Source organism: Suhomyces tanzawaensis (assembly GCF_001661415.1).
Source record: "Suhomyces tanzawaensis NRRL Y-17324 unplaced genomic scaffold CANTAscaffold_1, whole genome shotgun sequence".
Taxonomy (NCBI): domain Eukaryota; kingdom Fungi; phylum Ascomycota; class Pichiomycetes; order Serinales; family Debaryomycetaceae; genus Suhomyces; species Suhomyces tanzawaensis.
The window spans coordinates 2,195,041-2,221,226 of NW_017963636.1; the positions used below are offsets into that span (position 1 = coordinate 2,195,041).

The 26,186-nt window shown below is 47.7% G+C and overlaps 13 protein-coding genes across 13 annotated transcripts; 10 read left to right on the forward strand and 3 right to left on the reverse strand.

The window, feature by feature from the left end:
• The first annotated feature begins 173 nt into the window (after positions 1-173).
• On the forward strand, positions 174-834 carry CANTADRAFT_139569 (uncharacterized protein). The gene is made up of 2 exons (XM_020206282.1): positions 174-448; positions 504-834. Exons 1-2 carry the CDS (start codon positions 334-336, stop codon positions 740-742), a joined length of 354 nt encoding a protein of 117 aa, XP_020067410.1. The 5' UTR covers positions 174-333; the 3' UTR covers positions 743-834.
• A 2,674-nt stretch (positions 835-3,508) lies between these two features.
• On the forward strand, positions 3,509-4,023 carry CANTADRAFT_139814 (uncharacterized protein). Its single transcript, XM_020206285.1, has one exon. The coding sequence runs from the start codon at positions 3,622-3,624 to the stop codon at positions 3,928-3,930; it is 309 nt and encodes a 102-aa protein (XP_020067411.1). The 5' UTR covers positions 3,509-3,621; the 3' UTR covers positions 3,931-4,023.
• Positions 3,957-5,056, forward strand: CUP9 (transcription factor CUP9). Its single transcript, XM_020207241.1, has one exon. It carries the CDS (start codon positions 4,116-4,118, stop codon positions 4,950-4,952), a length of 837 nt encoding a protein of 278 aa, XP_020067412.1. The 5' UTR covers positions 3,957-4,115; the 3' UTR covers positions 4,953-5,056.
• Positions 5,057-5,096: 40 nt separating this feature from the next.
• CANTADRAFT_24865 (uncharacterized protein) lies at positions 5,097-5,938 on the reverse strand. Its single transcript, XM_020207242.1, has one exon. It carries the CDS (start codon positions 5,657-5,659, stop codon positions 5,492-5,494), a length of 168 nt encoding a protein of 55 aa, XP_020067413.1. The 5' UTR covers positions 5,660-5,938; the 3' UTR covers positions 5,097-5,491.
• Positions 5,939-8,347: 2,409 nt separating this feature from the next.
• Positions 8,348-9,697, forward strand: CANTADRAFT_45119 (uncharacterized protein; the record flags this gene model as incomplete). Its single annotated transcript, XM_020209178.1, has 2 exons — positions 8,348-9,169; positions 9,263-9,697. 2 exons carry the CDS (start codon positions 8,348-8,350, stop codon positions 9,695-9,697), a joined length of 1,257 nt encoding a protein of 418 aa, XP_020067414.1.
• A 1,615-nt stretch (positions 9,698-11,312) lies between these two features.
• Positions 11,313-12,767, forward strand: FGR2 (Fgr2p; the record flags this gene model as incomplete). The annotated part of the gene is made up of 1 exon (XM_020209247.1): positions 11,313-12,767. One exon carries the CDS (start codon positions 11,313-11,315, stop codon positions 12,765-12,767), a length of 1,455 nt encoding a protein of 484 aa, XP_020067415.1.
• An 839-nt stretch (positions 12,768-13,606) lies between these two features.
• On the reverse strand, positions 13,607-14,347 carry CANTADRAFT_19862 (N-terminal protein methyltransferase; the record flags this gene model as incomplete). Its single annotated transcript, XM_020206495.1, has 1 exon — positions 13,607-14,347. The coding sequence occupies one exon, from the start codon at positions 14,345-14,347 to the stop codon at positions 13,607-13,609; it is 741 nt and encodes a 246-aa protein (XP_020067416.1).
• An 852-nt stretch (positions 14,348-15,199) lies between these two features.
• On the forward strand, positions 15,200-16,441 carry MAC1 (Mac1p; the record flags this gene model as incomplete). The annotated part of the gene is made up of 1 exon (XM_020208933.1): positions 15,200-16,441. The coding sequence occupies one exon, from the start codon at positions 15,200-15,202 to the stop codon at positions 16,439-16,441; it is 1,242 nt and encodes a 413-aa protein (XP_020067417.1).
• Positions 16,442-17,149: 708 nt separating this feature from the next.
• Positions 17,150-20,476, forward strand: CANTADRAFT_4310 (uncharacterized protein; the record flags this gene model as incomplete). Its single annotated transcript, XM_020208934.1, has 1 exon — positions 17,150-20,476. The coding sequence occupies one exon, from the start codon at positions 17,150-17,152 to the stop codon at positions 20,474-20,476; it is 3,327 nt and encodes a 1,108-aa protein (XP_020067418.1).
• A 287-nt stretch (positions 20,477-20,763) lies between these two features.
• On the reverse strand, positions 20,764-21,294 carry PSF3 (DNA replication protein; the record flags this gene model as incomplete). The annotated part of the gene is made up of 1 exon (XM_020209073.1): positions 20,764-21,294. The coding sequence occupies one exon, from the start codon at positions 21,292-21,294 to the stop codon at positions 20,764-20,766; it is 531 nt and encodes a 176-aa protein (XP_020067419.1).
• A 423-nt stretch (positions 21,295-21,717) lies between these two features.
• Positions 21,718-22,157, forward strand: CANTADRAFT_24868 (uncharacterized protein). The gene has a single exon (XM_020207243.1). The coding sequence runs from the start codon at positions 21,736-21,738 to the stop codon at positions 21,958-21,960; it is 225 nt and encodes a 74-aa protein (XP_020067420.1). The 5' UTR covers positions 21,718-21,735; the 3' UTR covers positions 21,961-22,157.
• On the forward strand, positions 21,884-22,343 carry CANTADRAFT_139961 (uncharacterized protein). The gene has a single exon (XM_020206286.1). It carries the CDS (start codon positions 21,990-21,992, stop codon positions 22,224-22,226), a length of 237 nt encoding a protein of 78 aa, XP_020067421.1. The 5' UTR covers positions 21,884-21,989; the 3' UTR covers positions 22,227-22,343.
• CANTADRAFT_60526 (uncharacterized protein) lies at positions 22,236-25,852 on the forward strand (the record flags this gene model as incomplete). The annotated part of the gene is made up of 3 exons (XM_020210810.1): positions 22,236-24,799; positions 24,854-25,335; positions 25,474-25,852. Exons 1-3 carry the CDS (start codon positions 22,460-22,462, stop codon positions 25,850-25,852), a joined length of 3,201 nt encoding a protein of 1,066 aa, XP_020067422.1. The 5' UTR covers positions 22,236-22,459.
• Between the last annotated feature and the right edge of the window lie 334 nt (positions 25,853-26,186).

The window sequence follows — 26,186 nt, forward strand, 5'->3', positions numbered from 1 at the left end:
GAGAATTAAGAGGTGAAAGAGTGCTAATTGTCAGAGGTGGTGGAACAATGTTGGGCCGGGAGAAAGTGAAATAGCATTATTTGGCCCGAAGTGAGCATTATTGAAAGTGTTATGACGCCAGAAGAGGTGAAACAGGTGATTTGATGCCAGAAGAGGCGAAGCAGCTGATTTGATGCCAGAACGAGAGGACTGGGTCAGGACGTTTTGAACCAGAAGTGGGAAAGCTCGGATTATGTGAACCAGACGTCGAGGGCTGAAGCAGCTGGGGATTTCCAAAACTCGAGAAGGTGAAGAGCTTTATTTGGCACGAAAAGGAGATGATAGTGCGTTCTGATGCCAGACAACGATGAAACGGGTTCTGTGATGCCAGCAGTAGGTAAACAGTGTTATTTAATGCCAGAGGTCAAGAAAATGAAAGATCGTTATTTGATGCAGAAATTGAAGAACCATTACTGATCCAGAAGTGGCCAAAAAGTCATACTTGATGCAGAAATTGAAGAAACAGTCATTTTTGATGCCAGAAATCGGACAAACACCATTACTTGACACCAATATCGGTGAAACTTCATTTATCGATTCTGAGCTCAATTTTCTCGGAGTCAACATCCGTACACTTCCGAAATTACCCATCGTCATACAGTCAAAAATTAATTCGTACTCATTGATAAGAAGTTATTTTTGGTGGAAAAGTCTTCCGAAAATACCGATCGCCACAGTAGTAAGACTACCTCGTACTCAATAAATGAGAAGTTGTTTCTCTCAGGCTAAAAAGTGAATCGTCTTGGACTATCCTGAATGTCTTCACGAAGTCTCTGGACCCTCCTCATCCGGACCCATCCATCTACATGACCCACAAAACCGCCTGGGCTAAACTCCGAACTCGTACCACCCAACCTGCCAGGGTTCGTAAAACTGGCTCGACGACATGCATCTTGGCAGGTGCCATGCACTATTACTCGTCTCCGCCAAGAACCCCATGAATCAGCCAAGAGTGGGGGCACCTACCGACAGTGCAGGTTGGGTCTGTTGGCTCATCTGGGCACTGAGGAGGGTATTGTGTATTTCTGTCTGGAAGCAATGGTGCCTAGCGATAGCATCTTGGTCCAGAACACCCGGGAGTGTCTGGGCATTGTGTAGTTGAATTGAGGTGATGCAGCACCACGGGAATGCAACCTGCCGTTGTCCCAAATAGGAATGCACAAGCAATGATTCCGAGAACTGACATAATTGCGTAGGCACTCACCCCGTATTTGACGGATTGTAGACGTGAGTGTAACATGTCAAACTGTAACCTGGGGGCTGAATCAGTGTCGGGCCCAGTGACATCTGTGTCTGACCTGGCACCCTGGTAGCCATCGAGCTATGGACGGCAAGGCGCCAAGGGGCGCGGCTCGGAGCCCCCACCCGGCCCGGGTGGGGGTCAGGAAGACCCTGGATGGTTAGCCGATGTCAAACCGCGGGCACTCATGGCCACGACCAGCCGATGGACACACGGCTCATACATTAACCGAAAGTGTCCGCGCTTTTCCGGAAAAATATTTCCGAGAATTGACATCTCAGTCTCCGATGGCCATGTGGCATCAGCAGATCTTCAAACAAGCGCTGGTCCGCAGGCGTCCAGGCAGAAACTCCAGTAGAGGCTCGGTGACAGCTTGCTAGATTTGGTGATGATACGTCAACCGTCTAACCCCGATAGAAGGTTCGGCTACGTGGGCAAAGCCCCCCGAAAACTGGGGCTTTAGGTTGTGAGATGGCAACCAACACCTCTGTTTTGACCTGCCATGCAGACACTTTCCGAGGGACCACCAACGCCTCCAAATACTGCTCAGATTGCACGGCATGAACTCACACACTGAAATTCGAGGCCACGGAATTTCCTCCCCAGCGACCAAACACCCGCGGCCAGTTATCTCCGCCTATTTTTTGGCGCCTGTAACCTCCGGCAAACTCCCATGGTTGCTTACAATTAACTCCGGAATGCGGATCGGCACTATTGCTTCCTCAGACTCTGCCTGCGACGGAGAAATCGGTGACTCAGCACACCCGCAACTACCCAAAGGGGAATGATCGACGCTGTCACCTCTGGAAATCTGCACATCGCTAATAGGTCCATAACCAGTAAATTTCGCGCCCGCAACTGCGAGCAATTTCAAGCCCAATCGGCCTTGGGAGGGTCTGGAAGCCAACAGCATGCCAGGCTGGCCAGTGCACTGCGGATAGCTAGCCTAACTATCACTACTCGCTTGTCCTAGCTCTCAGCCCTAAAATCGCTCCCACCAGCATCGTTGCAGATCATTCGTTAGTCAGTATTACAAATTGCCGATCGCTTGCGCATACTGTGGGCAGACAGGCTTAGCTTCGATGTCAAGCTGTGCCGTCACCCATTAGGGCCGCTTATCTCCAGCGGGTAATTTCCGAAATCACCACTCAACTCCGCAAGTTTTATCTGATTGACTACGCAGACACATGTCACCACGGACGTATGAAACGTTTAGTTAAGAGAGGTCCGGGCTCGTAGCGACAGCATTGCCTAACCGGGCCTATTCATGGGGTGGCACGGGTTGCAACAAAACGTCTTGGCAGGTTTGCGACACCTGGCTCCGGTTTGGGATGGTTGCCAATGATAATTCCGCGTGAGCGCCTAGCGGTTTATCGAGTCAATCAATGATCTACCACCAACGGCCCACGAAGGAGCAGGAGAAATCTGGGGATATGCCAGGAGATATGCCAGGAGATATGCCGGATATTCTGCCACGGTTCTGCGGAGTAGATGGTCAGTCTAATTAGTATGGAAAGCTCGTATCTCATTAATAATCAGGCTAGTGGTTTTCGGCTGCGACGTTTCAGGTCCAAAATTTCCCGTGCGCTCAGCCTACCAAATTCGTATCCTGACGCATGCAACCCTCACTAAAGGTGGATTCTGGTAAAAGAGTGGCGCCAACCGCTCATCTGACGCACGCATGCATGCAAACTTGCATATAAATCTCGATCATCTTGACTTGACATTTTCTGGTGTAATTAGATGGGTTTACAGGTTAACTCTATCAGAAACTAGACGGCATTTCGACATCTCGCCAGAATCGATTAGCGCATTATCGAAGACTAAACCCCGCTAACGCCGCCAAGCTACGCTTTGTGGCCCCGCCATAACCTCTAGCCCCTTCCTTACCAGCCGTAACTGTCCCCAGTCCGGTCCTCCCCAGCCTCCCCTCTCAACACTCCGCAATCCAGCAATAACTGCCTCCTTCCCCTACCTCCTGAATTGTGATTGTGAAATGTCTAGCTAGCCCGCTGCACCGAAAAAACCTCATGGAAGCCCGCCAAGTCCCAGACGCACAGCTGTTTCGGAGGGCCAGTACGCTCGCAAACTGCACTCTGGCGTACCCTGCCGCCATACCGCCACTAACTCTGGAAACTCTTGAATAACCCTATGGCTTATTTTAAGCCCAGTTGTTGATTTCTTGGGCACGCAAGCGCCTCATTCCCACAAGGGTTGGCTTGGTTCACTCCCGTTTTCGCTGACATCTGGGCTCGAGGTTGCGAGCTTTTCTTGTCAGCCATCAATCGATTTTTCTTGGTGCCGATTGTCAGGTTCTGTCTGTTCTTAAGTGGCTGGGTCGCATGCAGGCCCCACCATGCCGCCACCAACCGACAGAGTGTCAAGCGCACAGTGTCTGCTGCTGGGGGTCCGCAGCTGGGGTCTGCCGCTGGGAGCGTGTGGGGGTGCCAGTGACCATCAGCCAACTCTTGGGTGATGCCAGGGTGGCCTGTCTCCCACACCACCACTCACTCCCACATTCGTATCCGGTGTTCGTATTCCAACTTTCTTGGTGTTGGTACCTGATCTTGCAGACATTTTTGGTCAAGACATTTCACAACTTTTTTAAGCGTGATATTTTAAAAAAAAATAAAGAAAAAAAATTCCAATAATGTCTTATTGTACTTATTTTTTAGTAATCGGGAATCAACATGATCAAACATATCATCTTTCTCATGAATAATTTTCTCAAAACGGACTTGTCTAGATTAACCCTAAATACTTCAAACCATACCAAGATATAAAACACATCTTTTCGCTCAATTTGCCAGTTTTTGGTTCCTTACTATCTGTCACGATGTCTAACAGAAACAAGATCAACTTGCCCCCAATCTCTGACATCTTGTTGAACCACCCCCAGGGCCCTGTGCCTGTGGGCTCTGCGAGTCCATTGGCCGCTGGCGCCTATGCTCCAAGTCGTCCTGCCCAATCGCCACCAGTTCTCCCACCATTATCTCGCCAGAACTCACACTTGCCCCTGCCCATGCCACAGCCTCAGGCTGCTGCCCACCAGTACAAGTACTACGACTACTACTACGGCAACTCCTCGCAGGTGCCCTACCCACAACCAAACTACTACAACACACCTCCCTACACTGGCGGACAATATTACGCGCCACCATATGGTGCCAGACCTGCGCAGTCGTTGAGCTTTGCGCCTAAGCAACCAGTGATGGCAGCCAATGCCACCCCTTCAGGACACATATTGGCCAGATCACCCCTCTCCAACAACGCCTCGCCTGTTTACACGAACGACGTGACGCCACCCCCTCTCTCGTTGAGACACTCGTACAAAGGCGTGCCCAGCGCCAAGATGACCAGTCCCAGCGAGGAAGACGACCAGGACGACGACTCGTCGGCCAGATCGGACTCGGACTCGTCACCCAGCTCGAGCTCGGTGCTCCATGGCGGGTCCAAGCGCAAGACCAGAAATAACTTGCCCAAGGAGACTACCTACATCTTGCTCAAGTGGTTGAACGACCACTTGAACCACCCATACCCCAACTCGTTCGAAAAGAACCAATTGATGATTTCTACAGGCTTGAATCAACAGCAATTGAGCAACTGGTTTATCAACGCGAGAAGAAGAAAGATTAAGAGTTTAAAGGAACAAAGACGCTTAAACTTGGTATGACTTCACTTACGACACATTTTTAATTCTGCTTCATATTACTATTGTTACTTGGTGGTCCGGATATATACTTATGGGATATTCTAATATATTTTTTCGCAAGGATTGGCATTGTAGATTAGCTAGCGATTGGCGGAGCTGCCAGGTGTCTGACAGCGTTTTATCACGTGACTCCCCTTTCTGTGGGCCTGCCGACACTCCGGCTGGCAGCGGCCGCGACATCTGCATGGCAATGTGGTCATGGCTGTCCTGCCGCTCCAACGGAGCAGGCCCACACAGGCCACATCTAGATCGGAGACCCCAGCTTTGACCGCACCTAGCCACTGTTTCGTAAATGTAACCCGCAAACTTTAATAAAAGTGGAAGTTAAAAAAAAATTAACAAGAAAAAATTACAAGGCTGAACAGACATAAACTGTAACTCGCACCAGGCAAAAAAAAATGTCAAGTCATGAGCAAAGTGGAACTTCACCACATGGATCTATCGTAGATAGATAAGATTTGCACGGGTGGCGTTTTGCCCCTACAATTCCGCATTGAGCGTCAGGAACTTCGCCTACCCATCACGCATGGCAGGGGTGTCACTGCTTCCACAGCCACCGAATAGGAGCCTAGGAACCGCTGGTGACGGAACAGGATGGCATTGGCATTGCCTAAGGGTGCCAAACCATGAGCTCCCGCCAGAGACTGGGAACCAGTTTCAGGTTTCATCGTGGTAGCCCCGTTCCATCATACCATGGCGCGATCTGCGCCTCACGCTGACGGAATTAATTCCACCCACGTGACCGCCATCATGTACCTTCTCTGCGCCTGTCGGTGACACATACACTGGCTACGGCAACGGTAGCAGCAGTCAGACATAACGCATCCACCTGACATTAGCCTACTACGATACTGTCGAAGGTGCGTGCATTGCCGCGGGGCTGCCCCTATGATCATGCCCAGAACTTCCACGTGTGCTCACAATTGGCCAGCGACAGGATGTGGTAGTCTACATGACTTGGTGGTCCAACCTGTAAACTTACCCATCCTGTCATCTCCACCAAGAAACTGGCCAGGGTCTGAACCGAGTACGAGGATGACTAAGCGCAACGGTAACGGTTATTATGCTTGGCAAAGATTAACACACGCACCTAGCGGCTTTGTGTCCAACGCCTCAATAGGACAAATGCCCGTCGATGGCCTACCCCAGAGTAGCCCTTGTCTAACCGGATTTCGCTCACAACAAAACCAAGAAAATTTTCGGCAACAAAGTGCAAAGATTGCTGCACCGATATTTTTCTGTTGTTCTTTGACATTTTTCTCGTAATCCATCATGTCATTCCCGGTTGAACAGGTGTGATTAGCGTTCCTATCAACACCCGATCTACATTTACGAAATGCTCCCCACTACTGCCATTGCAACCTAGCTGGGACTGACATAAGACGGTTCGTTTGATCACTATTGTTGAACCGGCTGTTATCTCGCATAATTGTTGTAAAGTGGGCGAGGGGGCTTGGCCTGTCCCTACCAGGAAATACTAAACAGGTTTAGGTTTTAGTCATCTACTTTCACTTACGGAGCACATAATCGGATGTGCCTTAGCTCGCCGACACTTGAATCTATGCTCGGCGGGGAAGTTACACAAAGGCCCCGAACCTGGTGTTGGCGAGAGCTGCTGCGCCTATTTTGAAGGAAGGGTTAGTGTGGTTATGAGCCCCGCGTTAGGGCGTCCACCAAAACGTTCCGAATTCTAGAGTGGATCTAGTTGCATAGTTAACTCCTGCACGCCGTGCGTGCCATGCAGCTTCTATAGTGGGGCAGACCCCTGATCTCGATTATCACTACTCGCAAAATTTAGGGGTATTGAAATGTGTACAGCACAGTGCCGCTGAAGATACGAAAACGGGTGGGCTAAGGCGGGGGGGTAACCACGGCATGCTCATTCTCTAGTGGCATTACTACTACAACAATGCTGCGATTAATCAGATGCTACCGTAAATAAACATATGCACAATAGCTTATCTCGATAAAATTCCTTCAATTAGCCAAACTATTTTTTCAGACATTTTTTTGTCGCAGATTTTGGCCAGGTAGTCAATTAACTATTGCAGTTTGTGGGAGGGTTCCCTGTAGTGCGAATAAAATTGGAATGAATGACCGCATAAAAAAGTTATTGTCTTATGCATGCAGAATGGACGTCACAGCATTAGGCGGAATTGAGTCCTGCCATATAGATCCTTCAACACAATTGATGAGATGGATGGGTGCCCAACATGTCTGGGAGAATCCGTGACTGGTGGTTTTGCTTGTGCGTTAGATTCTATTATCATGTACTCCGCTTGGCGCAACCCCGAACAACTCCACATGGAAAAATAAGGGTCCTGGTGTCTGAATGCTCAAATGCCGTAAAAGCTTAATCAGTCTGTGACAGCATACGAACTGCTCAACAAATGTAAACGCCACCGGTTAGGCATGTGAACGCTTTGTAAACAACATGCAAACGTGCTTAAGATACCTGGCCCGTTACTAGCTTGGGTACTTGGCATAACGAACTTCAGAGGGGTACCAGATGCCGCGTCAGGTCCAAAGTCAGATGAAACGGAGCTGGTAGACGACAGACCAATCGTTAAAGAAAATTTCCCCACCAGGCTTGCAAAGAAATAATATTAGCCTTCTGACACCATGTCGGCGAAAAAGTGCGGTCTGGGCCGTCACCGACACCGAGCACTTGGACCACCAGAAGTATCCCCTTCGGCAGCTGTGTCTGCATGGTGCACGGAGTGGTGTGGTGGAGCATGCCAATAGCAACTGGTACGCTTGACCACACATCTGGCCCACTTCTGGGCACGATTGGGACCGCACCCGGGCTCGTGGCGCGAAGTTTAAGCTTTGGTGTAACGTGTAATCATACCATAAATTATTGGCACACAGGTTTAAGATTGGGAGGATCTGGCTGTCACAATATTTTGCCAAAGGACACCCAACTACAATGAGTCACCCCGCTGTCAGGCAGGTCCTCGTAACCAAGCCCCTGGGCCCAGCCGTGTGTTGTCCCTATCATTCAATGGCAGAGGATGGTAGATAACACCTTACTGCCATAGCCGCCTGAAACCGAAGATCCATACAGATTCTGTGCTTGTGCTCCCCACATGCCATGGGCTGTCTGCAGGCGATGATAGCTGCAGCCATGGCAGGTGACACCACCGCACCGGGCAGTACGACAGTGTCATCGCTGCCGACGCCGCGACACATGACACACGACACACGACACACGACACGCGACACTCGCGATCTCGTCTACTACCCCAAACAGACACACAAACCCAGACAGACACATCACCACCAGCACAGACCGCAGGCAGATACACCACCACCACCGCCACCACCACCACCACCACACATCACACACACCCATCATGGTCTCGCTGTCCGACACCCTCGTGGCGGTCCTGGACCTCATCCTCAACTCCATCGACGACCTCAACAAGGTAGAGTACAACAAGAAGGGACGCAAGTATCGTTTCGTCAACAACACCTTCCAGCGCATCCGTGAGGAGGATAAGCACCTCATCATCTGTCCCGAGGACCTCAGTCTCAACCTCGCGTTGATCCTGTCGTACTTCATCTTGTACAACATCAACGGAGGCGACATTTTGTCCCAGTACCCCGACTTCTGTTTGGCCATCATGGGCGTCGCTCAGCAGTTGGAACAGCACCAATGGTACGAGGAGGAAAACTCGCTGGTGATCCACCTCAAAAACTCCAAATACAACCCCATGGCAGTCCAGCAAATGGCATTGGATTATGCGACTTTGCACCATCAGATCGAAGAACGCCACATTACCATGGGCCTCAACTTGATGATGTGTGCCAAGTTGAACTTCCTCCACACCGACCACCACATAGGCACCAAGCTCGAGGGCTACTACATGAAGCACTTCATCAGCGAGTACTTTGGCGCGGATGCGTTGGTGGCGCCAGACGTGTTGGTGGCGCTCAAGAGCTTCGTGCACTGGGGAAACATCAAGGGCATCTTGTACAAGCTCGAGGTGCCAGACGTGCAAACGACGGCCCAGCTAAGGGCCAATTTCGCCAAGTTTCCAGACCCCATGGAAGAATTGAAGCTCAGTGTGTACGATAGATACCCCAGTGGAACCTCCAAGTACTCGTTGATCCGCAAGTCCATCGACATTCTTGGGGACTGGAAGTACTCCAAGTTGGTGCCGTACCCCAGCTTTGTAGCTGAGGATGATGAGGGAGCCAGTGCTGGCGAGACCCCGGCAGAGCCTGTGGAGCCGGGCAGCCCAGCGCTGGCGGTGGCTGGATCCAAGTACGACTTGAACTGGTTGTACGAGCTCTGCCACAACATCGAGAAGAACCCCATCAAGTACCATCTCCGGTCGTCTACCAAGTCGCTCTGCGAAGACCCCGTCAACCTCACAGAATTGTCCAACAAACATAGCACCAACATCAAGAGCCTCCTCACGTTGATCTCGCTTATCATCAACGTGTTCCACGAGACAGGAGGCGAGTTCTTGTTGCAGAACTCCAAGATCCCCAAGCTCACCGACGAGTTGATTGCGAAAAACCGCAACTACTACACCAAGCTCGTGAAGATCCAGGCGGCGATCGAGAGCTACGAGGAGAAGGGCTGGGACTCTGACGACATCGTGTTGCGGCTCAACAATGGCGACACTGCCAACAACCAGTCGTTCTTTGACACCGTGATGGCCATGCGGGAGAAGTACATTGACGACTATGAGTAGTCATGAGGAGGAGAGTCATAATGAAGAGATCATTGAGTAGGAGAGTCAGAAGAGTATATTCATGAGCTTCAGATGCATATAAAATTATTGATCATCAGTTCAGCTGATGTCAAAGGTGCCAGATGGCTGGATCACCAACCATTTGAATATTAATTTATTTTACTAGAAAGATATATTCTCTAGTGCGACCGTCGGTTTCATTGTCCCACCATAACTCGTAGGAGAACAGTCCTCGTTTAATACGTATCACAGTGTCCATTGTAGACCTGGAATTGGTCCCAGGAACACTAGCTAGATTCGATTCATTTTGAGGGAACAGAATTATTACGCATTAATAAGTCCAATAAACAAAATGGACAATTAGTCCAAATGAGGAACCTGGTTTAATATTGTAATCAGAACATCTCATACGGCATTAATAACCATACTTTATTCACAGTTTTAATAATCTTATAAACTGTTTGTCCAAGGACTCAAAGTATCATGTGACACTCGCCGTTTTATTAGCTTTGCACCACCTAGACGAAATAATATTCTTCCCAATAAATTGAAAAAGACAAAAGGTTATAATTTTGAAATTGATTTATCGATAAAACTGCGAGTGTACATTTTCATATGGCAAGCCAAAATACTATTATCTATATTATTCCGCAAGGCAATCTCGTCTTTCATTATATACGAAAGTTATTTTTATAGCAGAGCGCTTTCTAAAGCTAGCCTTCTATCCATAGTAGTATTGGTTGACTTTACCCACGAGGAACAGGTTAGAAACTACACAATAAATATCTGGCACACCGAATAAAATACTAGTATTGTTCAAAACGACCAGCGGTGTGAAACAAGTGGATTCTGAACATGCTGAGTATTTCAAGCTTGACAAGCGTGCTCCCGGCAGCTATTGCAATCCCTCTTCAGCCAGTGAGTGTGATGAGATGCCAGTATTGGACCACTGGTCACGTGACCTGCCCCGCCCCCTCCCCCATATGACGTCAGGAACTCCGCTCGCCCGCGCCCCACCCCTCCTCCGTACTATTGTATAGCCAGTAATTACCCCCAGCCCATTCGCCCCCTCCCGTACCCCAGCAAGATCGCCCTCCACTCCCCTCAGATACATCTGACACGACGCAACCTGCGCCAGTGTCATTCCAGCAGGCACCATGCCGTATGCGGACGTTGCCCCAGGAGCCCCCGAGCCTCCCTCGTAAACCCCCTCCTCCCGACAATTTTTGACGTTCGATGCGGACAGGGTTCACCTGCGGTGGGCAACGCCCACTCTCGGAGTAGTCGCGTGTCCAACCTGGCCACTTCCGGCAGACACCAGTGGTGCATGGGGTGATGCGCTAGGCCAGCAACCATATCGTCCCCATGCATGTCAGTGCACCAACTGTACCGCATTCGGCTCGGCACATTTTTGGTTGCGTACGCATATATATACCCGACGCACCCACCACATGAGCCCAAATATTCAAGCATGTTTGACAGATTCACAGCCACCACGCCACCACCCGTCGAGGTGCTGGCCACCACCCAGCGGGACACTGTGGAGAAGGATGCTCCCTCCGTCTACCACAAGAGCTCGTTCGAGGAGACCTCCTCCTCCGACGAGGACATGGACATGGGCGACGACATGATCTTGCGCGAGAAAATGAAGCTCATCAACGATGCCATCGACGAGATCGGCTTCACCTGGTACCACCTCAAGCTCTTCTTCCTCAACGGTATGGGCTACGCCACCGACACCCAGCTCAACTTCATCGAGTCGCTGGTGCGTACCTTTGTCAACTACCAGTTTGGCTACCGGTTCGCGGTGTCCAACGAGGCCTATGCGGGAGGCATGATCTTGGGAGGGTTATTCTGGGGATTCTCGGCCGACTTGGTGGGACGCAAGCTAGCGTTCAACGCGTCGCTCTTCCTCTCTGCCATCTTCACCATTCTCACTGGCGCCATGGGCAACTTTCCCACCTACTGTTTGTTTGTGCTCCTCTCGTCGTTTGCAGCAGGCGGCAATTTGGTGTTGGACACCTGTGTTTTTCTTGAGTTTTTGCCCCACAACTACCAGTGGTTGTTGACGCTCTTTGCGTTCTTCTGGGGGATCGGCCAGACCATCGCCGTGGCGTTGGCCTACGCGTTCTTGCCCAACAACTCGTGCGAAGGCTACGGAGACTGTCCCTCCCACAAGAACATGGGCTGGCGCTACGTTTACTTCACCAACGGGTGTATTGTGTTGGCGTTGGCGGTATTGCGGGTTACCGTGGTGCGACTCAAGGAGACCCCCAAGTTCTTGGTGGCAAACAACAGAGACGCCGAGGCTGTCCAGATCCTCCACGACATCGCCTCCAAGTACGGCCGTCAGTGTAGCCTCACGTTGGCCCAGTTGGAGGCCTGCGGCACCATTGCCTCCAACGAGGACTACCGCCAGTCCGTCAACGTGCGTGGCACCTTGCGGTTGATGGGCCAGCATCTCAAGATCTTGTTCTCCAGCAAGAAGATGACCCGTTCCACCGTGCTCTTGTTCGTGTCGTGGTTGTGCTTGGGCATTGCCTACCCGTTGTACTCGTCGTTCTTGCCCGTCTACCTCGCCACCCGTGGTGCCAATATCAGTGCTGACACCACTGCTGGTGTCTATCGTGACAACTTGATCAGTAACTCGGCCTCCACGGCGGGACCTATCATCGCAGGGTTGTTGCTCTACTACGTCCCACGTTTGGGCAGAAGAGGCGTGTTGGCCATTGGTGGCTTGTCCACCATGGCGTTCTTGTTTGGCTACACCGCCATCCGCAACCGTGCGCAGAACGTGGCGTTGTCGTCGTTGGTCTACGTGACACTCTACATCTACTACGGAGTCATCTACGCCTACACGCCTGAAGTCATGCCCTCGGCGGCGCGGGCCACAGGCAACTGTCTCTGCATCGTTTGCACCCGGATCACCACCGCAATGGTGCCTATCATTGCGTGGTACAGTGACACCTCGTCGCTGGTGCCGATTTGGATCTGTGGGGCGTTTGTGGGTATCATCGGACTCATTGCACTTGCCCTTCCTTTTGAGCCTAGTAAGTCGCGGGTAGTCTAAGGGTGGGTTTCCAGAGAGCAGTGAGGTGCTAAGGACTCATTCCCGTGTTAGGACTCCCATGTTAGGCTCATTTCGCAAGAGCTTCACCGTCCCTGTTTTGAGGCCCAATGGTTTCTTTCCTCATCATTAGACTTTCCTCCCGATGGTTGACTTCCTTTCGAGTGGTATAAAGCATTTCGAAGCCCCGTTAGAGCTTCACCATTACGGCAATAGACTCATTTCTTCGAAGCCCGTTAGAGCTTCACCATTACGGCATGGCCCCGTACGGATGTTGTGCTAGTTGAGCTAGCCAAAAAAAAAAAGAACCTTCTGGTTGCATTTATATGATTACAGACTGATATATCTCTTTAGTTCAATTTATGTACATAATACACATTCGATTCTTCAATAATCCAGACATTGTTCAAGCTATGGAGGTTTAAATCGGCGTTTTGAATTCACAATAAGTCGATTGAACTGATGAATTAATTCCCAGAAATTTTCACGTCCGATTATCACCAATAATATTAATTTCAATTCAAGGCGAAACATCCAAACTTCATACTCTGAAAACAAACTAGAGCTTCCACTCATTACTGTTCGTCGTTCTACCTTCTGCTGGTGTCCTCCTGCCCGCACCGCATTCCTCTCGTCGGCCCCACTTATAGTTTGTTTTCACTACTATATTAGAATAGAATAATAACTGTAGATATGCTTTAATACGACAAATTATTAGAATATAACAATTATTGTAGATAAGTTAACCACAATGTTATCAGAGTATAATAATAATAGCTGTAGATCTTCCATAGTACAAACTATTAGAATATAATAGTAATAATTCACAGATCATCTCTTCCTCATTGAGCCTTCAAGCAGTACATGCGGACCGGGAAAAGCTCCTTTGGAAGGCCCTTCTGGACATCACTAGCAATGAGCTTGAAGCCTGCGGCTTGGAATAACTGTCTGAACTTCTCGTCGGTTCTGGTCACAGACAGATCAGTTTCGTCGAACACATCCTCCACAGGCGCGATATTCTCCTTGACCATCAACGTACCCACGCCTCCCTCGATCAACGCTTCTCTGCATCTGATCCAGAACTGCACCAACTCGTGGTCTGGCAATTGTCCCACACACCATTGACACCAAATCAACCAGTACTTGCCAGTCTTGGGACCAGCAGACCAGTCTTGCATGCCAATATCGTAGATGTCCCCTAACTTGCCCTTGTTAGCCACAGCTACCATTTCCAGGCGCATTTGCTCCACGAACGGCTTGACTGGCTCGAGAAGGTCGCAACGATCACTGACTTTCCACAACAAGTCTCGAGTGATTCTGCCAATTCCAGCACCCATATCGATGGTCAACTTCTCGTATCCGGGTGGACAGACCATCCTGGTCTGCAACTTTCTCAAGAAGGTCAGAGATCCAACAATGTCGGCTTTTGGAACTGGAGTCTGCTCTCCAAAACCACCAAGAACTCCGTTTACCGATGCGGGAACCGAGGACCAGTAGGAGATGGCGTCATTGTAGTTGATTTGTGAGTCTGCGGCCGAGTCATCGCCGGACGTCTCCATGTAGGAGGCAGATTTGACAGGCATGGTGATGGATGGATCCGTCGAGATGAGGCACGTGAGTGTTGAAGTGAAAAGTGTGGTCACGTGAGCAGTATGTGTGTTGGTATTCTTCCCTTAGCCAGAAAAAGAATGTCAGCAAACAAAAGTACGGGAGGTCGTGTGCTTCAGAGCTACTGGGCAATTGTTCAAGTGCTGAAATAACTATTTTGTCATTGTTTTGCAATATTGTATATTTTTGGTGTACCTTTCTCTTTTTTTACAATTTTGCATGATGGTAGATTCTATCCAATTTATTGGTATGCTATTTACACATTTTCTTGACAGTACCTCATTCGACTTATTTATGGTTCCGTGGCCGACGAGACACCGCAAAGTAGGTGGTTTATAGCGAAGTGAATCAACGGGGGTGGAGACCGTTAGTCAGCGCTTACGTAATCACCAATCATGCCCAGTGTGGCCTTTTCCCTAGACCAGTACCCTGCAAGAACTTCAGTACGGCCATACTCTGGAAGCTTAGTTACTAGTGGAGCAGCAGAGCTCATTGTAGAGCCAGCCTACTGTTGTTCTGCCCGAGAGAAATGACAGGTTTGTTCCTCGCACGACCAGATATCTGCCCACAATTCTACACTACACCTACTTTTCTATCAGAAGACTTCGTCTCCGGCTAGCTGTCAAGGTTGCAGTACTGGAGACGCCCCTGACTACCTTAGCTTCCCCACCCACCACCACCCTCCGTGTCGGCATTCCCATCTGCTAATCTAGCTCATTGCAACGGTCGTCACGTGCAGGAACCACCTGCCTGTTTCGGATGACAATTTGCTCATCATCCGTAACTCAAATTCACAATCCTTCCCAGGATTCAATACCAACTACATCATGATTCTAATAGACGACATAAAGTACTCGTGTATGGAGTGCATCCGAGGCCACAGGTCGTCGCTGTGTCGCCACCACACAAGGCCGCTAGTCCAAGTCAGATCGAAAGGTCGACCGAACGTACACGCCAACGGCAACCCCAACCACAGAATAGCCGTTTTTGCGGAGGAAATCGCCGAGGATCCTCCTAGCGGTGCTAGCGACGTCAGTGGAGACGATTTTGCCAGCCCCTCAAAGACCAACTGCAAAAAGTGCCCTGTGATCATCCTCAAGGCCTCACCCAAGCAAGTGATCGATCTCGTGAGTGGCCAGATAGTGGGACCCTACCACGACAAGGAGGCCTACCACAACTTCGAGTCGAGACCCCCACCTCCTGTGATCCACAGCAACAGCTTCATCAACACCTCGACCTGCTGTACGCCAGCAAGAGTCACCAAAAAGAACCACGCCAACAAGTCCTGCGGATGCTGCGTCAACAAGACCAGCAAGAACGTCAGCTCGTCGTCGATCTTGAAGAAGTACCTCTCCAACCAGGTCAACAAGGACAAGGCCAAGCTCGCGTTCCTGAACCTGGTCCAGGTCAAACACCCACCACCAGTGGTCAAGGTCAAGTCCGAGCCTGAACGCCAGATGTACAACGTGGTGCCAGTGCCGTCGTGCTCGATCCCTGGCTCGTGTGCGTGTGACGACAACTGCCAGTGCGATGGGTGTGTGATCCACGGCAACACCACCGTGCCATTGCCAGAGGACGTGAACAAGTTGCTCTACCCCCTCGAGAACGAGATCGCCATGGATTACAACACCTCCAACCTTGTTTTCAGCAGCGTGCCATCGTACCCCAAGCATCCAGCAGTGGCAAGTACTCAGTATCCTGATTTTTCAAAGCTATTTCCGGGAGAAACAGCGCCGTTCCTTGCCGATTTCTTGACAAAACAGTCGGTGGCTACCTCTGAGTCTGTCAGCTCAGAGGAGGACAGTTCTCCGAGCACCAACACCTGCTCTTGCCCCGCCGAGAGCTGTGATTGTACTAATTGCGAAACCCACGGGATTATCAACGGATACAAGCTTGACGACATATTCAACTCCCAGATGGATATTCGTATGATGTCGGCTTTCATGAACGACAATGGCAAGGTAGCAGGACTGCCAGCATTGGAAGATGTACTCAATTCCTCGGGAGGAGCGGCTCCCCCCAGAATACCCGGGGAAATTCAGCCTCCAGGAGGATGCTGCAACAAATAGACTTGTAAATACGTGATAGAGCTAGAGCCAGAGATATACCTGGTGGGAATTAACCGAATGAGATAGGATAGATTGTAATGAAGGCGGTGTGATTGTCAGCCTGGACTGGGATCTTGGATTGATAAATTGAGGACTCTAAATGAAGCAATATTAGAGAGAGAGAACAGCATATTCACTCTGTTTGCAATGCTCGCTCATACCATATTAACTGGCCATATTATCTGGGTTTTTGTCGCTCAGAAACGGATCGAAAATGCTACTAGGTTCAAAATTGGAGAGCCATTTTCGAATTCTTCATAGATTACTAGTATGCTTTTAAATAAGAACTGAAGTCGAATCTGTTGCCTTTGTAACCATCCACTCTGAACCCACCATTTCCTCCAACCTGCCTGTGGCCGTATTTCCGCCTTGGGTGCAAAACACTTCCTCTGCACAAGTTTTCGAAAACGGCACCTTTGGCGAAACTGCTAAAACGAGCAGGTGCCCATCCTAGCACCAAACCCCATACCTCCACATCCACCCCCTCAGCCAATGTGATACCCCCACCCCCTCTGCCTGTTCCTCTCTCCCCATACCTTGGAAAACCCGGTCGTGTACAGCCCCAAACCGAAAATTTCAACGATATCAACACCACCAGCACTTCTACAATCGCCCACGGGACAACTCGCCCTTCACCTCCACCAATCGATTCCCAGGCCCCAACTTTCCATGGATCCTCCAGTCGATATATCGTTCTACCTCGGGGAACAAGCCAAGGAGTCCCTTTCCAACTTAGATGTTCCCGTCAGTAATGGTCAGATTGTCAGTATCAACTTGACTGATGAGTTGCCTGATGACCCTAACGAGTTGATCAGCTTCTTGGAGGGTGAAAACTGTTCCAAAAAGTACTGGATCAGCATTGCCACCGCATACGTGCAGTTGAACAAGCTCGACGAGGCGCTCACCATCATCAACCACGCCTTGAAACTTGCCCAGTTCTCCGAGGATGAAAAGATCTCCTTCCACTCATACTTGGTGTGGTTATACCTCAAGTTCATATCTGTGGGAGTGGACAAAGAAAACTACTTGATAAAGGCCAACATGGAGATCTCCCAGTTATCCCAGCAAGAGGCTTCTAACAACACCTCCAACATCTTATCGCAAGCGGTGTTGTACCTTTTCAAGGATAGACAGGACAAGGCGTTGGACATCTTCGACAAGCTTCTCAGAATCGATCCCAACAACTGCTTTGCCTTGTTGGGTAAGGCCCAGATCGTCCTCCACAAGACAAAGCACTACGCCAATGCGTTGAAGTTATACCAGCAGGTTTTGGTTTTGAATCCCATGATGAAGCCGGACCCCAGAATCGGAATTGGGTTGTGTTTCTACGGTCTCAAAGATTACACCATGGCTTTGGAGGCTTGGAACAGAGCTTTGGACATTAACCCCGACAATTTGAAGGTCAAAATATTATTGAACTTGGCCAAGTTCAGTCGTACCTTCACTAACTCTTTGAGTGACGATGAATTCATTGAGAACTATCAGAGCTGTATTTCGCAGATGTCGACCTACTACAAAGAATCTGCTAATGATTCGGTTATACTCTTGACCTTGGTGTCATTTTATTTCAGTAAGCAAAAGTACGATGTTGTGCAAGCGTTGGTGGCCAAGATCGTCAAGAACTTGACCGGATATGTTGGCGACTCAGACCCAATCAAGTTTAACAACTTCACCAAGTTGACCAAGTTCCAATCGGTCATCTTGTCTCAGTGTGCTTACTGGCTCGGAAGAATCGAGTTTACGAACTCCAACTTCACCCAATCATCCAAGTATTTCCAAGAATCGATCAAGCTCAATGACACAAATTTGCCCTCGAAATTGGGTCTTGGATTGTCGCAGCACAATAGAGGATCTTTGGAAGAGTCCGTCATGACCTACGAATCCATTTTGAAGAGCAATGGGAAATGTTTAGAAGTGAACTACTCATTGGGAATGTTATACGCAAAGCAAAAATCAAGGAGAAAGCAAGAACAAGCCATCGAGATTTTGGAAAGATATATCAAGTTATCGAACAATGCATCTACATCTACTGCTCCACATGAAGATCTTGACGATTTATCTTCCAAAGAGCCAGTTGCTTTGAATGCATACTTGGTATTGAGTAAGCTATACGAAGGAAGGGATATCGGGCAGTCATTAACTTATTTGAATAAGGCTATCGAGTCTCGAAAGAAAATCAACCAAGATGTACCTTTGGAAGTCTACAACAACATTGGTGTTTTCCAATTCATGAAACAGAACTACAGTGAGGCAGCTGAAAACTTTGAGCTAGCATTGAAGAAAACTGATGATAAAATCGAAGATGCCGATGGTGACCTCAATCTTGACCTTCCCGGCGATCTCAAGGTTACACTCACTTTCAACTTGGCAAGAACCAAGGAAATTTCTAACCAAACGGAAGCCATTGAAATTTATGAAACTTTACTCAAAGAGTGTCCTCATTACTTCTCCGCTAAATTGAGAATTTTATTCTTGGACTGTATTACTACCCAAAAGAGAACGAAGAAGGAGATCAAGGAAGAAATTGAAGCCTTGCTTGCTTTGGATTCTTCCGACCTTGAAGTGAGAACATTCTACGGATGGTTTATGAAGAGCTTTGGTAAGAAGTTGGGTTTGAAACCAGATGCCGACACCAATCTTCAAAAGGATACATTGGTGGACTACGATTCTCATGATTGTTATGCATTAATTTCTCTTGCAAATATCTATTGTATCATGGCCAGAGATCTCAAAGCAGAGGACGCTAAGACTCAAGACGAAAAGAAAAGAAAATACTACATAAGAGCAATTGAATTGTTTGCTAAAGTATTATCGATTGACCCCAAGGATGTCTATGCCGCTCAAGGTTTAGCCATTGCCTATATTGAAAACAAGGAGTCAAACAAAGGATTGGATATTTTGAGAAAGATCAGAGACTCCTTGAATGATATTTCAATCTACTTGAACTTGGGTCACGTTTTGGTTGACTTGAAGCAATACGGCAAAGCTATCGAGAATTACGAACTTGCCTCTTCCAGATTCACGGACGAGAAAGACTCAAAGATCCACTCATATCTCGGTAAGGCATGGTTCTTGAGAGCTAACAACGAAAAGAACCTTAACTACTATCTCAAGGCTATCGAGTACACCGAAAAGGCGTTATCGTATGCCACTGGCTCGCATTCATCCCTCAAGTTTAACTTGGCTTACGTTCAATTCCAATTGGCAGAATATTTGACCAAGCTTCCTGTTGGACAGAGAGTTTTAACCGACATAGAAAAGGGTATCCAGCAATTGAAGCAAGCTATTGAAATTTTGAATGAATTGTCATCAGATTCCGAAGTTCATCCACCATATCCTAAGTCCGAATTGAAGGCAAGAGCTACTTTGGGTAGTGCTACCCTTTTGAGCAGACTTAATGCTGTGTTCGAGGAAACTAAGGAGCACAACAGCCAAATTGCCGAAAAGTTGGAAGTGGCGAAGAAGATTAGAGAAGAAGAAACAGCAGCTAAGCTCAAGATTCAAGAAGAACAACTCCAAGCACAGAGATTGAAGGAAGAGGAATTGTCCAAGGAAAGAGAAAAGTTACAAGAGCAAGCCCAACAGTGGGCCGAAGAGGCAAGAATGAATGTTATTGTTGACGAGAATGATGACGATGACAAGTTCGACGACGAGCCAAAGGAGAAGGAGAAGAAGAAGAGAGGCAAGAAGGCTGAAAAGTCCGAGACAGCTGCTAAAGGTAAGGGCAAGAAGAGAGGAAAGAGAAAGGCCATCATCGACGATAGTGAGGAGGAAGAGCTTTCGAACAACGAGTCCGAAGAAGAATCATCGACCAAGAGAAAAGTCGAAGAAAATGATGAGGACGAAGATGACAGACCAAAAAAGAAAAAGAGTTTATCCAAAGAGTTCATCGAAGATAGCGACGATGATTTGGAAGACGACTTATTCAATGAAGAAAATGGAGAAAAGAACGGAGACGAAGAACAAAATGGTGAAGCCAAAGAAGAAGACAGTTGAACAGTTGAACATAACAGAAATGATATTCATTCATATTTATGTGCTCTGCCTGTATGTATTTTATAATAACGATTCTTAGACAAGTCGTATTCTTTGTAGGTAACTGTTTCTTTACCCATAAGCGGTAAGGAGCATCTCTTACCCGGTAGCTCCACGGACAGTCAGAGGTTACAGCAAGCACGATGTCGGATATTACTACTATACACTATTTAATTCTATTACAGACGATGGCTTGTTGGCTTGCTGTACGAGCCAAATGACTGTCAATTCTCAGTCCGTACCATCACTCACTCCTTGAGCCAGTTTCTCATCTGCTTGTTGCTGTCGGAGGTCATTCTGAACAAGATTCTCTCGAACTCGTCCAAGGTATAAGTAAAGTCATTATTCATCAGTTTGTTGGTGTTGGAAGCAAAGTTGTTGATCTCAAAAGCCCGCTCTTTCAACATGGTCATGATGATCTCAATCAATGATGGTTCATTGAAGAAGGTGCCCCATTTCTCCACCAATTTGTAATAGTTTCTGAGCAACTTGCGAAGATCCACAGTCCGTGGGTTTGTTTTGATGGCATTCAACACCCTAGAGCTGATGAACTCGGGCTCCGACAAGTCAATGAAACTCTCCTGGGAGTCTTCCAGGATGGCACAGATAGCCAACACTTCTGCTAGCCACATTGGTAGCTCCAATTGGGTACCTTTTTGGACGGCTTTTCCGGGGTTTCCTTCTAAATACCCGAGCCCGGGAACCGTCATGTTGAAACGGCTCGGCACCTTCTCGCCATCCGCTAGTATATCGTCCAAATCGTAGTAGTTGCTGGTCATGGTGATGTTGTAGCTGGGGATGGGACATTTTGAGACGCGTAGTGGTGTCACGTGAAAACCTACACCACCAGGCTAGTTAATAGGATGAAGAGTGGCTAAGGCAACACTAACACGATGGTCCTGCATTTGTGTAGATTGGAAGGGTCTAGGTCTGTTTAAGCACCACTAAAGTGGGTCACCTCTGGAATAAAAGTAACCATAAATTTATTCAGTATTTTTCGATATTGTTGTTTAAGAAAGTAGCATCGAGAGGACTAGAGCTGCTCTAGCTAAATCTGTTCCAATAGCGATGATAAATGAATTCTCTGAAGGAGTCAGCGAATAAGTTGGTGGCAATCACGGGAGGCATTTTAAAATGCATGACATTTATCACTAATTGTGCAACCATTTGTAATCATCTTACGTATGGGACCTTAACATCGATCATCTCTTACAGTAGACATGCGAGAATTCAGTTCAAGCAAGCACTTCAGTACCACTAGTTCTCAAACCAGTTTCAGCCTTGCCGTAAGCGTCCAAGAATCCGTATTTATTTTACAACGGTTCCAGAGCATTTGGTGTTTTTTGGCCATTTTTGAAGCTAGAAATTCGAGATTTCTTCTACACCTCCTCTTAGACTTTCCCCAGCTCACTAACTGCTTGGCCTATCCCAACTCTGGATTTTAAGCCATTTGGTTGTATTCGATTTACGCACAATGAACCTCCAAGAATCACTTTTATGGAAAAGTCACCGTCCACTCAACGCCTCCAATCCACTAGATAGCCACATTGTGTCCTTACTGAGTAACCATACCCTAGCCGTCTTTCCACCGTTTGCACATTTACAGCATTTTGCTAGCTCATTTGCGGCCCCTTTATACAGCCGCTTATCATCACGTGTGCCAAAAAGATCATCACTGACTGGCGTTAAAGAGTATCAACGCCTTGCTTAAGCCCATCGCCACGTGTACGACACCCTCTCCAGTTCGCCAGTTGCGATTCACCTCCCGGTCTCCCAATTGGGCATTGTCGTAACATCACTACATAACGAAAGCCATCAGTGGCAGCAATCATCGCATCCCTCCATAACCTCCCTTTAGCCGCTTTCTACGCCAACAACCAACAACCAACAACCAACAAGCCTACAGGCTGAAGCTGACACAATAGAGAGCCCAGGACCAGAACAATGTCGAAATTCTACAAAAAGGCGCTCAACAAGCTCTCCAACAACTCGAGCTCGGAGAGAAGCTCGGACTCCGAGTCCGTGGATAAGACCGATAAACCCAGAAGAAGTTTGAGCTTCAGAAGGAGGAGCCGCGACAAGGGCAGCTCCAGGTCCCAAACTTCGCCACGGTCTTCGTATGACAGCTCCAGACTACCGGCTCTGGTCGACGACACCTCATACCAAGTCGACATTCCAGAAGAACCCCAAGAGCCCACAGTTTCTCCAGTGGATGTATCTGTAAGGATAGTAGACGATGAATCGGAACCAGCGCAAGATCAAGCACCAAGCGAGGAACCGCCTCGCCTCGAGAATGCTGAAGAGGAAGCCGGAGCAGGAACTCACCCTATCCTGAACAGCAATGACAGCAGCGAGGGTGCTGATGTGTCTAATGATCTTCTTCTACAACCCAGCAGTATACATGCTGACCATACCCACGATTCCCAGGACCCCAAAACTTCTCAAGTGGATGAAACTAGTACAGAGCCAGATACTCTATTGCCCGAGCAAGACTCCGAGCTAAATGCCGAGCCCACCAGTGTCAAGACTACTGCAGGCTCAGACCTCGAAAATCAAGCTACCCATCATTATACCCCCATCACTGAAGAGATAGTTGAGGAACTCGAACCTTTACTACGTGCCACCTCCTCGCAGAGCCAGTTTCACGGAGAAAGTGTTGAAGCCAGCCCTGGCCTTGTGTGGTCATTTCTAATAGCATTGAATGGTATTTTGACCTACTTGAATCCGAAGAGACCAAAGCTAGTCCACCTTGTTATCGTGCTCTTAATCTTATTTTCAGTTCTTCTCTATTTCCTTTTTACTAACCTCGACACTTTGGTGGCTCAGTCCGTCAAGGTCAACCTCCAGAGCGTTTCGATTTTGAAAATCAATGATGACGGAGTGGACTCCCACGTCACCGGGTCTCTCCTTGTGGACTACGACAATATCTCAAACGTGCTCTACAAATCGGTTCTCAAGTTGGGTGCTATCTTCCTTGGAACTCTCACGATAATCCCCAATCAGCAAATAAAGATTTATGTCAAACCATCTTCACTTGATATAGCACCTTTGCATTTGGTGGATGTATATCCTCCCCCCCTAAAAGTTGCGATTATCAACAAAAGAGAAACAGACATCGACTTCATCACCAAGGTCAACATAATCAAGGATGATGCTTTGAAGTTGAGCCATGAATTTGATAAGTTGAGAAAGATCGATGGTGATTCAATTAATTTTGATGTACAAGGTGTATTCAGTTCGGAGATACAAACAAAGTTTTTCAACTTCAACACCGATGAAATAAATGTGTATGAGTCCTTAGAAATACCCAAGGAAATTCTAGCTCCCCCAATCGAAGTTAAAAAATTTGATATTTCGACATCAGAAGCAGTTGAAATTTATACTCAAATCCAACTAGGAGGAGATATTCCACTAGATTTAGCAGTGAATGGGATTAATTGGGATGTTTTATTGAAGGACTGCGACGATAACTTGATTGAATTTGGAGATTGGAAAAGCAGAAAATTTACCATTCGTCCGAATAAGGAAGTTATAGTGGATATTGATGGATCTATCACAGACATTGATGATGTATTGCTCTATCCCTGCGCAGATGGTACTGACAGTCCATTGAACAGAATCATACAAAGCTATTTATCCGAAGAACCTATTCATTTTGCTTTGAGAGGGTCGAAGCAGCAAGATGAAAAGTTACCAGGATGGTTGTATGAGATCTTGACAAACTTGGAATATGAAATTGAGGTCACTCTACCTAAAGGAAGTCTTGAGCTCGGACAATATCAGTTACAACTGGTTGAATTCGAAGTGCCTTCTTCGCAATCAACCGTAGTTGGGGAGGATCATCTCCATATGTTTTTCAAGTCCAACCTAACATTATCCGTCACTTATGATGTTGGACTCGAATTCCAAATTCCTAGTTTCAAGTCAAACTTCACAATTAAAGATGTGCATAGTAATGATATAATTCGAGGTTCATCTTACAATTACAATCATTTAAACATAAATTTTGTCAATGAAAGTACTATGAATATTGAAGTTAGCTTAGAAACTATGGACCTCCAAGTTTTTGATCCCGAGAAAGCTGGCCAGCTTCTCAACAAGTTTGTGGAAGATGGGTTTGTTGTTCCTTATGATCAGTTTGTTGTCGATTTAGAAGTGAACGAGTTATCGTTTGAGCTGAATTTATTCAAGACTCGCTTGAACAAATTGAGGGTGAACAATATTACTCTTATCAACAAGCAGGATGAATTTGCTGTTCAAATCAATGAAAATGCAAGTAGATTTGTCAAACAAAATGGATTGCCTCGAAATTCTAAAATCATTAGTTTTGATGAAGAGGAGCCAGAAGAAGAATTACCCCCTATTGATTCATTTCTCAATCTGTTAAACATTTCCATTGCATCTTTGCTTTATGAGGATTCATATAATGATGGAGTAGTAATAGTCTGTGACTTTGCGATCACCAATCCTTCCAACTTCTCGCTTGATTTGCCAGGAGAATTGCTCCTGGTGGGGTTAGATTACAACGGAACTTCTTTTGCCAAAGTCAGATTTGAGGACTTGTACATTCCAGCAAATGAGAGATTCAACACCACTGCTGAAGTAGAATTGTCTGCTGATGGAGTAGATAGCAAGATTCGTCTCGAGCAGTTGCTAGGGGCGTTTATCTCGGGATATGATGACCTAGAAGTCAAGGTTTTTAATTTAACCGCAAAGAACAAGGGTTTAAACAAAATATTGCAGGAGGTTGAGATCTCAGGCATACGAATCCCGAATATCGAGTTTAATAGGCCACCTAGTGCTGATCTCAGAGCCGCCACGTTTCCAGATGGAGGTATGGCGGTACTTTCCAAGCTGTTGTCTTCATTGAAATCATCCTTTTCTCCCAAGAGTTCTGGCGTTGACAGTACACCACACCACACCCAAGACCCAGACTGGTTTTTCTTGCAACTGGATAGCCCACGTCCTACACATCCAAGTCCCTTCCTAGTGGAGTCTGTGATTCATGTTCTTAATTCAGAGGTGCAGCTCAAGCTTCTCAACCCCATTGAGAACGCCGAACTAGTCATCGACTTGTACCAAGCGGAGGCTACGAGCGAAGACAAGGTGTTGGGTCATTTGGAGAGGCCCGAGCTCCTCGTAGTAACCCCGGGAGTCTACCAGACTCCTCGTATTCCCATCAAGATTGCGCGTGGGATTGGAATGGATACTCTCCGAAAGGCCATTAATGGCGATTTAGAGGTGGATGTGGTGGCCGTTTTCAAGGTTAGGTTGGACAAGTTTGAGTCTGAGTTGGTGTACCGAGGCCATGGATTAAAGTCCCAGATCAGGTTTTAGCAACACGGGCTATAATTTCAATTCTTGCTGATTTCATTTCTCGCTATAATTTAAGATGCTTGAAAATACACTTTCTACAGCATCAGCTCCCAAATGCTCTGTATCCACAGCTTCAAATGTAACTGTCCTTTATAGTGGCAGCCGTTGCAACCACCGGTAAACATCCATGCTTCAATAATGGAAGCCCAGAGACTTCTCTATGGTTAGGGACCTTTACCCCATTAGGACATGTCCTCATAGTGTTCTAGACCCTTTGCCCAAATAGGCAGGAATGTCGCAAACCCGAGTAATGTCGCGGTGTTTACACTTCTATTATTAGTCGATTGCAGGGTAT

Coding starts and splice junctions, on each gene's coding strand:
- CUP9 (XM_020207241.1), top strand. CDS start 4,116: ATGTCTAACAGAAACAAGATCAACTTGCCCCCAATCTCTGACATCTTG.
- CANTADRAFT_24865 (XM_020207242.1), bottom strand. CDS start 5,659: ATGAAACCTGAAACTGGTTCCCAGTCTCTGGCGGGAGCTCATGGTTTG.
- CANTADRAFT_139961 (XM_020206286.1), top strand. CDS start 21,990: ATGAACCTCCAAGAATCACTTTTATGGAAAAGTCACCGTCCACTCAAC.
- CANTADRAFT_139569 (XM_020206282.1), top strand. CDS start 334: ATGCCAGACAACGATGAAACGGGTTCTGTGATGCCAGCAGTAGGTAAA. Junction 449..503: donor GATGCAGAAATTGAAGAACC/ATTACTGATCCA, acceptor AATTGAAGAAAC/AGTCATTTTTGATGCCAGAA.
- CANTADRAFT_24868 (XM_020207243.1), top strand. CDS start 21,736: ATGCGAGAATTCAGTTCAAGCAAGCACTTCAGTACCACTAGTTCTCAA.
- CANTADRAFT_139814 (XM_020206285.1), top strand. CDS start 3,622: ATGCAGGCCCCACCATGCCGCCACCAACCGACAGAGTGTCAAGCGCAC.